We start from the raw sequence: 15,268 nt of genomic DNA on the forward strand, positions 1-15,268 counted from the left end.
TTTCCACTCAGGTCATGATCTCGCGGTCCGGGAGTTCACGTCGGGCTCTGTGCTGACAGCTCAGAGCCTGGAACCTGCTTTGGATTCTGTGTCTCCCTCTCTCTCTGCCCCTTTCCTGCTCACACTCTCTCTCTCAAAAATAAACAAAAAAAAAAAAAAAAAAAAAAAAAAAAAACAGCGGCCATCTGGGGCGCCTGGGTGGCTCAGTTGGTTAAGCATCTGACTCTCGATATCGGTTCAGGTCATGATCTCACAGTTTGTGAGTTCAAATCCTGCACTGGGCTCTGCGGTGACAGGAACCTGCTTGGGATTCCACCGCAGTGTGGAACCTGCTTGGGATTCTCTCTCTGCCCCTGCCCTGCCTGCTCTCTCAAAATAAAAAAAAAATTTTAAATAAAAAATAAAAGTAAATAGGGGCCATCTGTTAGAGACCCAGGTTAAGGAGCCTGCCCAGCGTTGCACAGGGGCACAGTCCAGACTTTCACCTAGAGCTGGCTGGTTTCAAAGGCCTTGCCATTCTTGAGTGGGACCCTCGGCCCCAGCTACATGTTAGAATCAGGGCAGGAAGTGAGTTAAAACAAACACTGAGACCTGGGCCCCACCCCTTGAACAAAGAAATGAGTGGCTTTGGGGTGGGGGCGGGGCATCAGTGTTTCTCAAAAGCCGGTGACTGTATCACACATCACGCATCACGCAAAGTCAAGGACCGGCAGGTTAGGATCCCCCTTCCCCTCCCAGACCGTATGCTGTAGGGCATTCGATGTTACAAGTGTGGTCACTGTACCCAGAACCCAGACAAGCCGGGTGACTTTGGGGGATAATGAGCAGGTGCCTGGGAGACCCGGTACGTGACCTAGTGCAGTCTGGCCTTGAAGCCGATGCAGGCTTCTCATCCGAAGCTGGGCGGGCACACAGGCTCCCTCTTCTCACCTTGAGCATCCTTAGCTGTAGCGTGTAAATTACTTTAGCAATTGCCTAGCTGGCAATGCACACACTTCAGGAGAGCGAGAGATGTCTTGGCCCCGGAGCGAGTGGTGCTCCTCCCTCCCGCCTGCTGAGGGAGCCCAGCCAGGACTGCAGCGCTGGGAAGACACCAGGCAGCTGGGCTGCTCTTGGGGCTCCAGGCCACCCGTGTCACCCACCCCTCTTTAAAAGGAAAAAAAAAGAAATCAAGATGTAGCTACTGAGGGACCTGCTTCCTCCCCTGTGCATCCGCCTCTTCCTTACAAACCCTTCTTCCTCACCTGCCCACCCCACCCCCCCCCCCCCCCCACCCCACCACAACAGACTTGACCACTTCACTCTGGTTTTCGGCAAGATCCTTTATTTATCTCCTGTTCCCCAACCATGTGACATGAGTTCAGGTAGCCGGGTACCTGCGTGGGCTGTTGGCTTTGTAAACGTAGAGCAGTCAGTATGTATAGAAATCATGCACCTCGGTGATTCTGGAACAAGATACTTAATGAGTAAAAAGACTTCAGGTGTGTTTGAAATGTCTGCCCTGTCCCGCGTTCTGATCACTGAAAAATGTCTGTATAGAAAGTTTACCCAAATAGAGACAGGTTTTCTTCGCTCGCGTGCCAGTAACGGCTACTGCGTTTCGGTTCACGGTTCCTCCTGATGGCTGTTCCTGGCAGGCGCTGCCGGTTTCCGTTCAGACACGACGGCCCCGGCCCTGTCCGCGGGACAAACTGCATGTTCCACACGGCCCCACGGCTTTATAAATCGGACACTGCTCATAACGCACTATTCAAAAAAGGCGTCTCGAGTATGGCCGCAGGCTACTCTTGCACACGTCGGCTAACAGGAGGACGTTTCTAGAATCAGTGCCTCAAACTGGCCATGTCCTTCATAGGCGACCAAGAGGCCAGCACCGTGACTGTGGGTCTTTCAGGTTCGTGGGTCTTCCCGGTGGCCTCTCTCTCACACACACACACTGGCCTGGGTCGCTGTCGCTCGGCATGCACCCGTGCGGTGACAGGGACACGGGGCCGATGCCTCCACCGTCTCGGAGTCCGGTGCTGGAACATTTATGTACAGACGGATAAATGGAAACACTCATAGGCAACAGAACTCCAAAGCAGAACGGACACTTTTTGGTCGGATCTACGATTCCAGTTTTGCCAGAGGAAGGTGGTTCCTGGAATGTCACTTGCACGAGCAAGGTCTCACCGCACACCCCCTGGCTCCTACCAGCCAACCTGGCCGGTTGACGTCTTGACGTTCGTCACCGTGGACTCGAAACAGCTGCACAGGGAATTTTCCAGGCCCGGTTTGGCAGTAGGGCTTCGGTAGGCAGTGAGGTAAGTGGATCACACGACCCGCAGCTGATCCGTGGGAGCCCCGACTTGGCTGCCAGGGACACTAGCCCCAGCTCTGCGGGGAAGCCGTGTTTACGGAAAAGCCGCCAGTCCCACCAGCCGGACGCTCCCTGCCGTCAGGGGCCTGACAAGGTTCGGAGTGAGGTGAGCGACAGCAACAGGGTCCCGCTGGGGCCCGGCCGCCACGTGCCGCCCCTGACCGGGTCCACCCTGCCCGGGAAGCCGGCTGGGCGTGGGGGCTGCACGCTCTCCCGGCCGCCGGCCCGGCGTGGCCGAAGGATCCCCTGTGTGGCCGTGACAGCAACAGAGGCCAAGGTCTCTAGCGCTCTGGTGTGCAGTGTTTTGGTCGAGTTTTGTTTTTGTTTTTCTCTTAAGATGACCACAAGAAGTTTCACGTTATTACATTCAGACAGATAACCGTTTGCTTACGCTGTTTCAGAGCACTGGGAAAACCGAGCAGCGATACGGCAAGGACAGGGGCACTGAGCCTCCGGCCCCGGAGCAAAGTAATGCGCTATTAGGCAGGAAGGAGTCGCGGGAGCAAATGACTGGAAGGAAAAAAAAAAAACAAATCTAAGGAAATACAAGCCAAAAATTTCCCATTTACAATAATCAAAGGAAAGAGGGACCCAACGTGATCTCAAAATCCCAAGTAAGGACTTTCCGTCGAGGCAGGCTTCTGAGCATGGAATCCCAGCACGGGTTGGGGGCTGGACCGGACCCCAGCCTGCCCAGGCTGACCCGCGGCCGCTCTCGCCGACTCCAGCGCGGGGACTGTTCTCATCGTCCTGGAGCAAAGATGAAATCCAGAGCCTGCCGTTCGGCCGCTGCCACGTTGGGGTGCCACAAATCCACCATGAAAACCACCCGCGGGCCATCCTCTGCCGAACCTGGGGAGGGGAGGGCGCGAGAGAGGAGAGGTCTGAACCGTCCCAGAGCCAGGAGCCACGCAGCGCGGGACCGCACACAGTGAGCTTGCGGGCAGGGACCCATCCTGTCCCTTGGCATAGGCGGGAAGATCACCTCCTTTCTCAACAAGGACTCTAGCACGGCTCCATACGGCTCTGGGCAGAGCGTATAAAGGGAAGCGGGCACAGGGAGGTAGGGGTGAGTACGAGGTAGGTGGAGCACAGAGGACTTTTAGGGCAGCGAGGCTATTCTGTGGGATCCTGTCACAGTGGATACATGTCACCATACATCTGGCAGAACCCACAGGACGTGTGACAGGAAGAGCGAACCCTAACGGAGACTGGAGAGTCTGATTAATAACAATGTGTCAGGGCACCTGGGTGGCTCAGTCGGCTGAGCCTCCGACGTTGGCTCAGGTCATGATCTCGAGGTCTGTGAGTTCAAACCCCGCATCAGGCTCTGTGCTGACAGCTCAGAGCCTGGAGCCTGCTTCGGATTCTGTGTCTCCCTCTCTCTCTGCCCCTCCCCTGCTCATGCTTTGTGTCTCTCTCTCTCTCTCTCTGTCAAAAATATCCATTAAAGGGGCGCCTGGGTGGCGCAGTTGGTTAAGCGTCCGACTTCAGCCAGGTCACGATCTCGCGGTCCGTGAGTTCGAGCCCCGCGTTGGGCTCTGGGCGGATGGCTCAGAGCCTGGAGCCTGTTTCCGATTCTGTGTCTCCCTCTCTGTCTGCCCCTCCCCCGTTCATGCTCTGTCTCTCTCTGTCCCCAAAATAAATAAAAACGTTGAAAAATATCCATTAAAAAAGATAATAATAATAATGTGTCAATATCGGCTCATCAGTTAGGACACACGTGCCACACGAATGCAAGAGGGTAACAAGAGGGGACACTGCGTGGGGATGGTGTGCGCTTTCTGCTCAGTTCTTCTGGAAACCTAAAACCGTGCTAAAAACACGCGCCTCTAACTAAAACCACCCCCACCACCACCGCGGGCACTCACCCTCGTGGAATGCAGTGTGCAGGAAAGAATCATCAAAGAGGAGGCAGCGTCCTTCCGCCCAACACTGGGGCTCTCCCCCCACCACCAGCTCGCAGCCACTGGGAGTTTTGAGACCTTTGGGGCAAAAGGAGAGAAGAGACAATGAAGGCGGGTGGGATCGGGGATGGCCTGTTCTGGGGTGAGCTCTCCATTCCAAAGCACCGGGCCTTCTGCCTCACCCCTCGGGGCCCTCTTTGGGGGCGTGGGGGGAGGGGGTACTTCGACCGGGCAAATACTGGCTGCGTACCCTGAGCGTCACTCCCTGGAGGCATGCATTCCTCCACTGGCTTAATGGGTCTGGGGTCAGGGGCTTCTCGGTCAAGGCTCTGCACCGCACTTGTGAGACCCCCGAAGCCCATCTGTGGGACCCCCCCGTTAATCGAGGGAGGCCAGGCTCATAGCCCGCCGTGTCCCGGAACTCTGTTTACTACAGCCCTGTCTCTAGGGCTGTTTTGGCAGAGTTGAAACAGTGTCCTCCTCTTTGGGTTCCGAGCTTTAGACGCATTTTGGGGCCTGAGGAGAGCACGTTCTTAGTCTCAGTTCCTCCGGCCTCCCTCCGAGAAACTGGAGGTCGCCCCTAAGGAAACGCCTGAGCTCCAAGAAGAAAGAGGCCCACACCTTCGTAAGGGGCCATATGCGCCCAACTGCACGCGGCCAGTGCCCAGCTCAGTGCGTAACCCCAGAAAGGGGGCCTGGCTGAAATGCCACCGTGCGCGCACTTTCACATCCGAGGGTCTCAGGAAACACTTGGCCCCTGTCGGTGCACGGACGTCTGTCAATGAAGGCACCACTGCAGCCATCTACGATTCACAAGAGGCGGCACCGGCCCTACGGCTCTCAAGAAGGATGATTTGGGAGGAAACCGGCAGAGGGGGTGGGATCGTGGTGCTCTGGTCTGTCTTCGGTGACTACTGGGACAGCCGTGGCCCAGAAGTAATTGGCACCCCCCAATTCAGTCTTCAGGACAAGCATGAAACAGAGTTCTCTCTAACGGAGCATTTTAACTCACCCCTTGAACCAGGAATGGATGGCTGGAAACACAGGTAGAGTAGGAAGTCACACAAAGAGGCTGCACGGGGGAGTGACAAGGACATGGGACCTGAGGCCAGATGACTGGCTCTGACCCCTATGTGCTGTAGGACTTCGGGCAAGTCACTGAACCTCTCTGAGCCAGGGCCTCGTCATCTGTGAAGGGGAACGTCAACACACTTGCCTGCAGGGCCGCGTGACCAAGAACGTAACGCCTAGCTGGGCGCAGGTCCGGGCTAAGTCGGCACTTACAGACATCACCTCACCCATTTTCCAGATGGAGCCACCGAGGTTCAGGGAAGGTCAGTGACCTGCCAGAAGTTGCAGCGCAGTCCTTGCGGGACCTGGGATTTCAATCCAGATCCTCCTGGCTCCGAAGAACGGGCTCTTGTAACACTGGACTCTGTGGCATAAATACTAGTCACCCATCAGGAGTTGTGGTATGAAAGGGACCCTTCTAGTAGTTATGTTTTGACTACGGACGGGACACTTCATTGAGTGACGGACTCCGGAACCAGGCTCTCCCATCTCCTGCTACTGTTAATGGCTAGGGAGGGGGCGTTAGGGTTGTGATGGGCCCAGATGGAGAGGGCCCTCCAAGCCACGTCTCTCCACGGGTGCCCCTCACTGAGGGGACTGGCCGCTCTCTGCAGAGACAGTCCACCCCAGGCCTTCGGAAAGCAGCCCTCCTTCCTCTGGGCCACCGAATGATTCATCAACAGTCACCACGGTACAAGAGAAAAATGGCCTGGCTTGCTGGCTTGCCAGCCCCCTGCTCACTTTCTTCGGCTTCTCCCCTTCACTCTGGCCCCGCCTTCCGGCGGCCCACCATTCCTGCCTCCTGCCCACAAACCAGCTCGGTTGGCAGAAACGATCGATACTCCCAAGACAGAGTGTTCAGGTGGCTCTCGGGGACAGAGACAGGCCCCGCGTCCTCCGGCGCAGGGCTTGCTGCTTTGTCCCCAGCCACTCAGCGAGGCAGGTCAAGGGCAGAGAGAGGGCTCTGTCCACCACCGGCCCCCACTTGAGGATGCTGAACAGGTGGGCAAGGCGAACACCAGCTGGTTCCACCCAGCCGGCCGGCCAAGAGATCCAACAGCGTGCACACGGGAGGCGACGAGAGTCTAACTGCTTATTTGCTAGTGTGAATGGGCTGAACACCGTCGTGCATTTTCACCTGCCCTTTCCTGAGGGTTGGCCATGTGCAAGGACAGCAGCCTCCCCGGTAAATCTGCCTAGTTGGCATCCGACGGTGCTTACTGGAGGTCTGCGGTGGTGCGGTCGGGACGCCCCAGCCCTGTGCTATGTGCTGTGTGACACGCTCGGTGACAGCTCGTCCCAGGGCTCTACGTGGGGTCCAGACGGAGTGACGCCACCTCTGGAGGCGGCTCCACGCCGTCCTTGGCAAATGAAGAGACTGGGCGAAGGCGGGGCAGTGGCTGGGGTTTCAGCTGTCGGCGGGGACAGCTCCCTTCACCCGACCCAGACGGAAGGCAGGAAAGGGGACAGAGGTTGGCGAGTCAGGAGCTCGGCTCAGGGACTCCAGGTGCTTCCTGCACTTTAGCCAGGGAAGCTGGCAGAGGCGTGACTGCCAGGGACGTACCCGTCACTCTGCTTCCGACCCTGTTCTCCGGACTCCCTCTCTGGCCACGGACAAGGTCATGTGAGCCTAACACACCTCTGTTTCCTTCCGGGGTGGATGTGAACATGGGCATGACAGTGGAAAGAAGGAAATGCTGAGCAAACCCGACGCGGAGCCTGCCCCGGCCGTGGGGGAGCAGCCACAATCCAGCGGGACCTCTTCCAAGGCTGCTGGCTGTCCAAGGGAACATGACACGGCCCAGTTTTGCTGGTGGCGAGAACGAGCTGAGCTGAGGAGGGAACGACAGGTCCTAACGAGGGCCCGCGTGGGCACGGCTTATACACACGCATCTACTGCGCGGACGCACAAGAGGCATTGTGGCCCCCGGCCCTTGCTACTCAACGCACCTGCCTGGATTCTGTATCAATCCACAAACGCTCCTCCCTACGTGTCACTCGGAAGCTCCTTAAAAACCTACAAAGGCAACCTTCAAACAAGAAGCCAGCACCGCTCCCCACGGCCCACAGCCTCAATTCCGAAGCCCCGCACGGGGGCCCTCCGCGGTTTGCTCCCACCCAAGCGGTCTAACCTCAGCCCGACCGTGGACTCCACAGCAAGCCATGTGCGGGGGGAGTGGGGGAAGGGGGGTGGCTCCTCCACTCCACCCTGGTGGCCCTGTGAGCTCTGACCCGAGTGTGCCCCGGTGTCTTGCACAGTGACTTTACTGAGATGGCTTAGGTGACCGCCTCACCTCCTGGATCAGGGTGCCCTTTACCTGACTGCCCTCCACCTGCCAATACCTCACACGTGCCACTTCTAACCCCCCAGAGAGCCCCCAGGCAGGTATTTTTACCTCCGTTTTCTCCTTGAGAACGGAGGCTCGGAGTTTCGGGGTCCTGGCCAAGATCACTTGGCAGGTGGGGCCCACAGAGCGGAGTCCAAGTGTGCGTGCTTCCGAAACCTGATCATTTCCCACGGTTTCCTGAGGCCCCACGTCTTAGGCAGCCTTTCTTACACTGCCCAACACGTGTTTCATCACAAAAGGTAGAGCTGCCTCTTCTGCAGCCGCAGAAGAGCCTATTTAACCCGGTCAACGATCCTGGGGAGGTAAGTGCCGCCTCCCCATTTTACGGAGGAGGAGACTGAGGCACGGAAGGACTCAGTTACTTGCCCAGAGTCCCACAGCTGCCCACGGAGCCAGGACACCTCCTCTGGCGCGCCTCGGCCCTGCCCTTTGCTCTTGAAATATTCAAGGAGTCAACTGTTCGAATCTAGCTGTTTTTCGAAGCGGCAAAGCCCTCTGTCCAAGTCACCTCTTCCTCGGGATCCCCACACGAGGGCAGGGGAAGCAGAGGGCTCTGGGGGAAGCAGGGCTGGAGGGCCAGGCGTCTGGCTCAGATGCCCCCGGGCAGCCCCGGGCTTCCTCTGCAGGACACTCATGAACTCCCTGCTCCAGCCTAGGTCGCCCCCCCACCCCCACCCCCCACGTGTGCTCTCTCTTCCTCCATTCTGGAGCCAAGGCAGCCCGCGCCGCAGACTTCCCGAAGCTGGACCCTGCGCAGGCTCTGGGCGCGCTCCCCCAGTCTGGGATGCTAACTGGTGGCGCCTTTGCCCGGTAACTGTCCCATTAGAGACTCGCCAGGAACGGGGCATCCTGGGGAAGTGACAACAAGGAGTTGTTGTGAAACCCCCCTAAAGGGTGAGTCCTCGCTCCACATGACTAAAGGCTCCTCTTAGCAGACCCTCAAGGCAACTCTGCAGGGGACGATCTTTTCCCCTCCTCTTTTCTAAATGAGGAAACTGAGGCCCAGAGAGGTGAAGTGACTTGTCCAAAGTAACACAGCTAGCTGCCGGTGGGGCCGGGATGCAAACACACGGCCACGCAGACTCTGACCTTGTTCTCGAAACCACCGCCACGCAAGTTACCGATTTCCCCGGAAGCGGAACAAAATCAGTGTTAACACCAAGCGTGACTTCGCCCTCCATTCGGGAGGCGCTAAGGCATCGTTCACGGCCTCCCAGATGTCATCATGAACCTCAGCGACTGTTACGACAGCCTTTGGCTCTAGAGATACGCTGTCCAATACGGTAGCCGCTAGCCACGCGGGCCGATTTAAATTCAGATTAAGTGACAAATTCTGCTCCTCGCCTGCACTGGCCACATTTCCAGCCCTCAACGGTCACCCGCTGCTAGTGGCTTCTGTACTTGGACAGCGCAGATGGAGACCATTGCCATCACCACTTCCGTCCCCTGGACAGAGCTTTCTCTGTATTACCTGTCGGGTAATACCGATCTCAAGTCCCCTTCTCGGCTCAATCTGTGCCGTGAGACACGTTTACATGCAACTCATCAATCTTTGATGGGACAGTGAAGAATGCGAAAAGGCACAATTCTGGCTACCGAGCTTCTCGCGCCGCCTGGGCCGCCGTGAGTCAGGAGACCCCCGTCCCTGCGACATACCTAAATGGCATCGGATGCGTATGTTGGTGGGTCCGTAATGCTCCGTTATCACAGTCCCGGGGCTCAGCACGGAGATGCACGCGTTCCCAAAAACATTGTTCCCAATACAGGTCCGAAGGCTTCCGAGCAAGCGGTACGTCCGTGGGCACTTCCTGCAGTTCCTGGGAACGCAAACCCCCTGGTTGACCAAGTAAAAGGTGACCCACTCCCCGCTGGGGGTGCTGTTCATTTTCCATCCTTGCGGGAGGCTGCAGTTTGAGAAAGCCTTGTAGAGAGTCTCAAACTCGCACAGGATGGTCTGGAAGTTCCGTTCCAGCAGCTCCACGTCGTGCTTCTGCGCGTCCCGGGCGAAGTATGGCGTGGTGGGGAGGTCGGGCAGGAAGAAGACCTCGGGCTTCTGGATGGAGGGCCGGCTGTTGAGGTAGCGGCCCTGCTCACGGATGCCCTTGTGGATGCGGCCCATGCCGGACCACGAGTACCGCTTGGCGTACTCCTGCAGATTGTGGTAGAGCTTCTGGTTGAGGCCCTCATTGTGGGCGCAGCGCACGCACTCGGGCGACTGGCAGTACACGTACCCGTTCTGCAGCCCGTTGGCGTCCGCACCCTGCATCAGGGAGTTGACGGACACGTAGGGCCGGGGCTGCTCCCGGCCCACGTGGTAGCAGTACCACACGAACAGGACCAGCAGGCAGGCCACGGTGACCACGGCGGTGGTGTCGCAGTCCCGCACCGACTGGATGCCCGTGGCGATGCAGTCTCGCAGGCCGTCCAGCGACCAGCTCCAGGCCACCAGCCACTCGAGAGACATCTTGGGGGGGCGGGTTGTCGGTGGGGGTGCGAAGCAAGGTCAGGCAGTCAGTCCTCGGGGGTCCCGGGGGCACCCACACCATGCAGCTTAGCACGGGGGGGATGGGGCAGCTGGGGCGGGGGGGGGCATGGCGGCCGCTGTTCCTCGGAGCCCGCCAAGGGCGGCATCGACGGACGTCTGGGCTCGCCACTCCACTCCCGGCAAAAGTCACTGCACGGAGGCTGGAAGGAGCCGCTTCACATCACCCTGGCAGGTGGGGTCAGTCACCGTGAAAGGATTTTTTTTAGGACGTCCAAACCTGAGACGGGAAAAGGAAAGTAAACCAGCGTCAATTTTTTGTACCTGGGCAAATCCTCTGAAGTGCACAGTCCCGGAGCATCCTGTAAGGTCCCCGCTGGCAGGGGGCACACTTCTCAATCTTGTGTGTCCCCTCCCCCTTTACCACAGCCCCCAGGTCCCAAAGGGCCGGTGGCGCTTAATCTGCATCTAGTACTGTCTGAGAAGTACAGACGCCCGGCCTGTTCTGTGTCATCCTTAGGGGGTGTGATTAGCTCCACCGTACAGATGGGGAAGCTGAGGCCCAGAGAGGTTCACGCAGCCAGGACAGGGACCTCAACCGCTGGCTTCAGCATCAGGTCCATCCATTTTGCTCTGCTCTTTCACAGGAGCTATGTCATAAATGCTTGTTTTCCTTTGGTCTCTGTACCTTTACAGAGCGGCCTGGGTTCGAAAGCATCTTTAAAATGGCAAAAGATGGGGCGCCTGGGTGGCGCAGTCGGTTGAGCGTCCGACTTCAGCCAGGTCACGATCTCGCGGTCCGGGAGTTCGAGCCCCGCGTCAGGCTCTGGGCTGATGGCTCAGAGCCTGGAGCCTGTTTCCGATTCTGTGTCTCCCTCTCTCTCTGCCCCTCCCCCGTTCATGTTCTGTCTCTCTCTGTCCCAAAAATAAATAAATGTTGAAAAAAAAAATTAAAAAAAAAAAAATGGCAAAAGAGGGGGCGCCCGGCTGGCTCAGTTGGTGGAGCACGCGACTCTTGATGTTGTGGTCAGGGAGTTCAAGCCCCACATTGGGCGGAGAGATCACTTAAATAAATAAAGAATCCTTAAAAATGGCAAAGGAGCCGTAAATCCGGGCATTCTTTCTAAATCTCTCTTGCCCTTCGGACACGGGCTGGGCTTACACTGAGCTGGAAGAGGACGCCATCCCCATGGCAGACACAGGGCGTTTCTGTCTACCTGCTTGGGAGGCTCCTCGCTGGTCTCACCCACAGGTTATGAGAGAAGGGATGGGAGAGAAGGAAACAGAAGCCCTCTCGGGTCTCTTTGCCACATATGCCACCAATGGTTAAGGGCCAGTGCCTAGCACCCTGATTATCCTAATAGCCCAAGAGTATGATCAGAGCCCAGCAGTCAGGTTGCCCGTGTCTATCAAACCCCAGCCGTGTCTCCCAGCTGAAAACCCTCCGTCCAGGCTGCTTTTTTTCTAATCCAAGAACAGCCAGGTCTGTGAGCTCCTCCAGGCCTAATACATTCCCTCGGCGCCAGGGGCCGAATAAATTCAGAAAAATCGCTTTGTGCTCTATCTTCTCTCTTCTCTCTCTGGGGAATAGAAGGCAACTAAAACAACTCCTTAAAAACTCTAAAAGCCCTCCCCTTTCTCTGGGGACGGCATTTGGCTGGAAAATTCTTGCAAGGTCGGCAGAGAGGCCAAGAACCCAAACTGGGGGTGGGCTGGACCCTGGGCGGGTCATTTGCCCTCCTGCTCAGGTTCCTCATCACTCAGACCGGGTCATGCTCATCCCCCTGGAGGGAGGTGAATGATGATGACAGCTGTAAGCGCTTAGGATGTCACGGCAGGCGTTTACTATGTGCTGGCGACTGCTTACACATGTGGCACCCCCATGCTGATCAGCAAGCAAGGCAAAGGTGGGGCACTGGGGAAAGGTATCTCAGGACTAGCAACCCTGAAGGCCAATTCTGGACATTCTCACCGCCACATATCTGATTTTTTTTTTTTTTCCGGTCCCAGACTTGCAAAACTAAAAATGAAAAAGAACAAACCTCAGGTGCTCATATAACTGCCTACCTGCACTTTCCCTGCCTAGGTCGAATTAAGGATCACTTGACTATAAGGTTTCCGAAGTCAAAAAACACACATGCTAAATATTCGGGGCCATTTGTATGTTTCTAGGAAAAATACAAGAGTGGGGAGGCTAGCAGCTCAATTTGCTTTGGCACCCGTTCTCAATTTCTTCCCAGGTCTGGGCCCCACGGGATGAAAACAGACCCCTCCGTGCCCCTGCTTCTGTCCCAGCCATAACTGGCACGTTTCCTCTCAAGGAAAAGGGAAAGAAAATCTGGATGGTTTTCCTCTGTTTTGTTTGCAAGCCTGTCTCCCAAACAGAACCCCGGGGTTCCTGCAATTCAGCAGGAAACTGTCATCTGCGTGATAAACCAGCACTTTTACTAAAAGGATTTCCCCCTTCACTGAGCTAAACCTCTAATTGGAACTTTTAAACTGAGTCTCTCAGGAGAAGAGGCTTTTCTTAAATGGGAAGTGAGATGGTGATAATTTAACAAACACCTGTTACGTGTCAGTTCCCATCAGCCCTGCTAATCACTTAACCCAAGCACAGCGAAGACTTGGAAGACAGGGCGGGTGATGAGGGGATCTCTCCACTGGACATACAGGCCGCTTACCCTCTCCAGCGTCATTCTACACAACATCAGCCATGAGCTCTCCCTGGGCTGAGCTATAAACAAAAGGCAGCAAAAGATCCAGATACCCCGAACCTAGCTTTGGACTCTGTCCTCATAGACAGCACTGAGAGCCGAAGTTAGGACTTGTCTTACCTGCTGCCAGTTACTTTTAGCCAAATTATGCTGGCAGGCCCCTGAGCCCAAAGATGGATTAAAAAGCTCACCGCTGAAATGTGACACTAAAAAAAAAAAAAAAAAAAAAAAAAACAAACCAAAAAAAAAAAAAACCAACCAAAAAAAACAACCTTACATTTGCAGGGTGACTGACAGCGTATTACACTGGTTCAAACGTTTGACACTCAACAGGACGCAGGAACAACCCCCAAGGCTCCAGTGGGAAGGGCACGGATTCCCCCTCCCCAGTTCCCAGCTCAGCGACCACAGTGACTTTCAGTTTCCTCACACATCTGTTTCATGTCTGTCCTCGTTAGGGACGGGGACCTGTACTGCAGTCCTGCACTTTAAGAACTCCAGATCTTAAAGGTCAGTCAGCTCTGGGGAACAGGGTCCAAATTCATTGCCAGCTGGTGAGCGAGTCCAATGAAATATAACTTCTGATATGATGAACATCTGGGGGACAGACTCAGCTCTAACCTGGCTAACGCAGTTTACCTTACAACCTAAGTGGCTGCCCTGTGCTAAAGGGCTTCTGGTCACTCCCAGGGTGTGGTCAGGCCACCCCAGAAGCCCCCCAAAGGAGGAGAGCAACCCCAAGCAATGTGTGCCATGCAGGTCACTCTCTCTCCACCCAGGACCCACTGAGCTGCCCAGGACCAGCCCTTCCCCTTGGGCAACCGGAGACCTCTCCTCCTCACTTTCCGGGCCACCTTTTTCAGCATCCACCCACTCTGGAGAGTGGGGGCAAATGGGGGAGCAGCGGATGGGTTAACACAGATGGTGACCACCAGGAGGTCAGGGGAGGAGGGGGATGGGGCCACGGAAAGGTGACTATTAACTGGAAAAGTGGGCAATCAACTAAAGATTAGGGAAAGTGGCTTATGGTGATAGCTCATGGGACAGGGGAGGAGGGTCACCGCGGGAAATCTGGGAAGTGGGTGACGCTCAGGGCTGGGGGGAGGGAGGAGAGCAGGCTGGGAAAGAGACCTGGGAGGAGGGTCACGAGGAGGAGGGTTGTGGGGGTGGGGGGCGCGGGTAACACCCGGGAAGGCGCCGCTACGGGGCAGGGGCTTCGAGGAGGGTGATGCCCGGCACGCCGCAAACACAGCCAGCCCCGGCGGCGGCGCTAAGCACGTAGCGAACGCGGGGCGGCGGGGCCCCTCGGCCCGGCCGGGATGCGGGGCGCGGGAGGGCGCCGGCGTCCGCTAGCATCCCCAGCCGCCGCGCCGCCGCCGGGCGTGGGGACCGCGGGCCTGCAAGCCGCCCGTCCCCCGCCTCCTCCCCCTCTCCCCGGGGGGAGGGCGGTGGGCGCCGCGCCGTCCCCCCCGCCTCCCCGCAGCCCCCCGGAGACGCCGCTTACCTGCGCGCGGGCGGCGGGGGCGGACGCTGGGGCCGGGGCGACGCCGTCGCCCGAGGGCGCGGACGCGCAGACGCCCCCTGCCCGCGCCGCGGGGCCACCGCCCGGCCCACGCCGCGGGAGCCCGAGCCGGAGGCGAGCCGGTGCCCCCGCCGGTGCCGACGCCGCGCTGCGCTCCGCGGGGCCGCGCGGACCACAACTCCCACAATGCCGTGCGCGGCCGGGCCGGCGCGGGGAGGGGGCGCGGGCGCGGGCGCGGGCGGGGCGGGGCCGGCGCGGGGGCGGGGCGGGCGGGGCGGAGCCCGGACCCCCCGGCGCGGGGAGCGCTGGCCGCGCGCGGGGCTGCTCGCGCGGCTTTGCGGGGGCCGGGCGCGCAGGACGCACTGGCCCGCGGGGCCGGGGGGTGGTGCGCGCGGCCGGGCGGGCGTTCATTCATTCGCTGTGCGTTTCTCCCTCTGTGCCCCAATCTGTTCCCCCTCCCCCGGGCTCCGTCCCTGCCCCGGCTTCCCCTCCTACACTTCCTCCTTCCAGTCTCTTTCACTTTCCCTCCCTCTTCTTTCCTCCCTCACTTCCTCTCGCCCGACACCCTTCTTTCCTTTATTTGTTGATTCGCCGCGCACTTAGAAGGCCGCTCAGGCACTTTGAAAGAAACCGTAAATCACACAGGATCCCTAGTGTCATGGAAGACTCCTTCGTTCGATGCAAGCGACTGTTGGGCAGCCTCTCCGTGCCTGGCCCTGTGCTCCGTGGGGAGCGGGGCACACGCGGCGCCTGCCCGTGAGAAGTCACAGTCTGGCCAGGAGTCAAGGGTACCCAAGGAATCACAGGTGTAAATGCACCATCACCTGGCCCGCAGAGTAGCAGAAGAGAAAGTACAGGGAGAATG

At 58.0% G+C, this 15,268-nt stretch overlaps 1 protein-coding gene across 2 annotated transcripts; it reads right to left on the reverse strand.

Moving 5' to 3' along the window:
- Positions 1 to 1,302: 1,302 nt before the first annotated feature.
- ASPHD2 (aspartate beta-hydroxylase domain containing 2) lies at positions 1,303 to 14,560 on the reverse strand. 2 transcript variants are annotated; one of them, XM_086682195.1, is made up of 4 exons: positions 14,386 to 14,560; positions 9,342 to 10,447; positions 4,231 to 4,344; positions 1,303 to 2,869 (listed from the first exon to the last, which is right to left on the reverse strand). In XM_086682195.1, exons 2-4 carry the CDS (start codon positions 10,147 to 10,149, stop codon positions 2,757 to 2,759), a joined length of 1,035 nt encoding a protein of 344 aa, XP_086538321.1. In that variant the 5' UTR covers positions 10,150 to 10,447; positions 14,386 to 14,560; the 3' UTR covers positions 1,303 to 2,756. The 2 variants fall into 2 exon arrangements, with proteins under 2 accessions (XP_086538321.1, XP_086538320.1); XM_086682194.1 differs by having other exon boundaries at positions 1,303 to 3,211; positions 14,386 to 14,558.
- Positions 14,561 to 15,268: the final 708 nt, after the last annotated feature.

The sequence above is a fragment of the Puma concolor genome, chromosome D3 (genome assembly GCF_028749965.1).
Source record: "Puma concolor isolate L17-30 chromosome D3, mPumCon1.1.hap2, whole genome shotgun sequence".
NCBI lineage: Eukaryota > Metazoa > Chordata > Mammalia > Carnivora > Felidae > Puma > Puma concolor.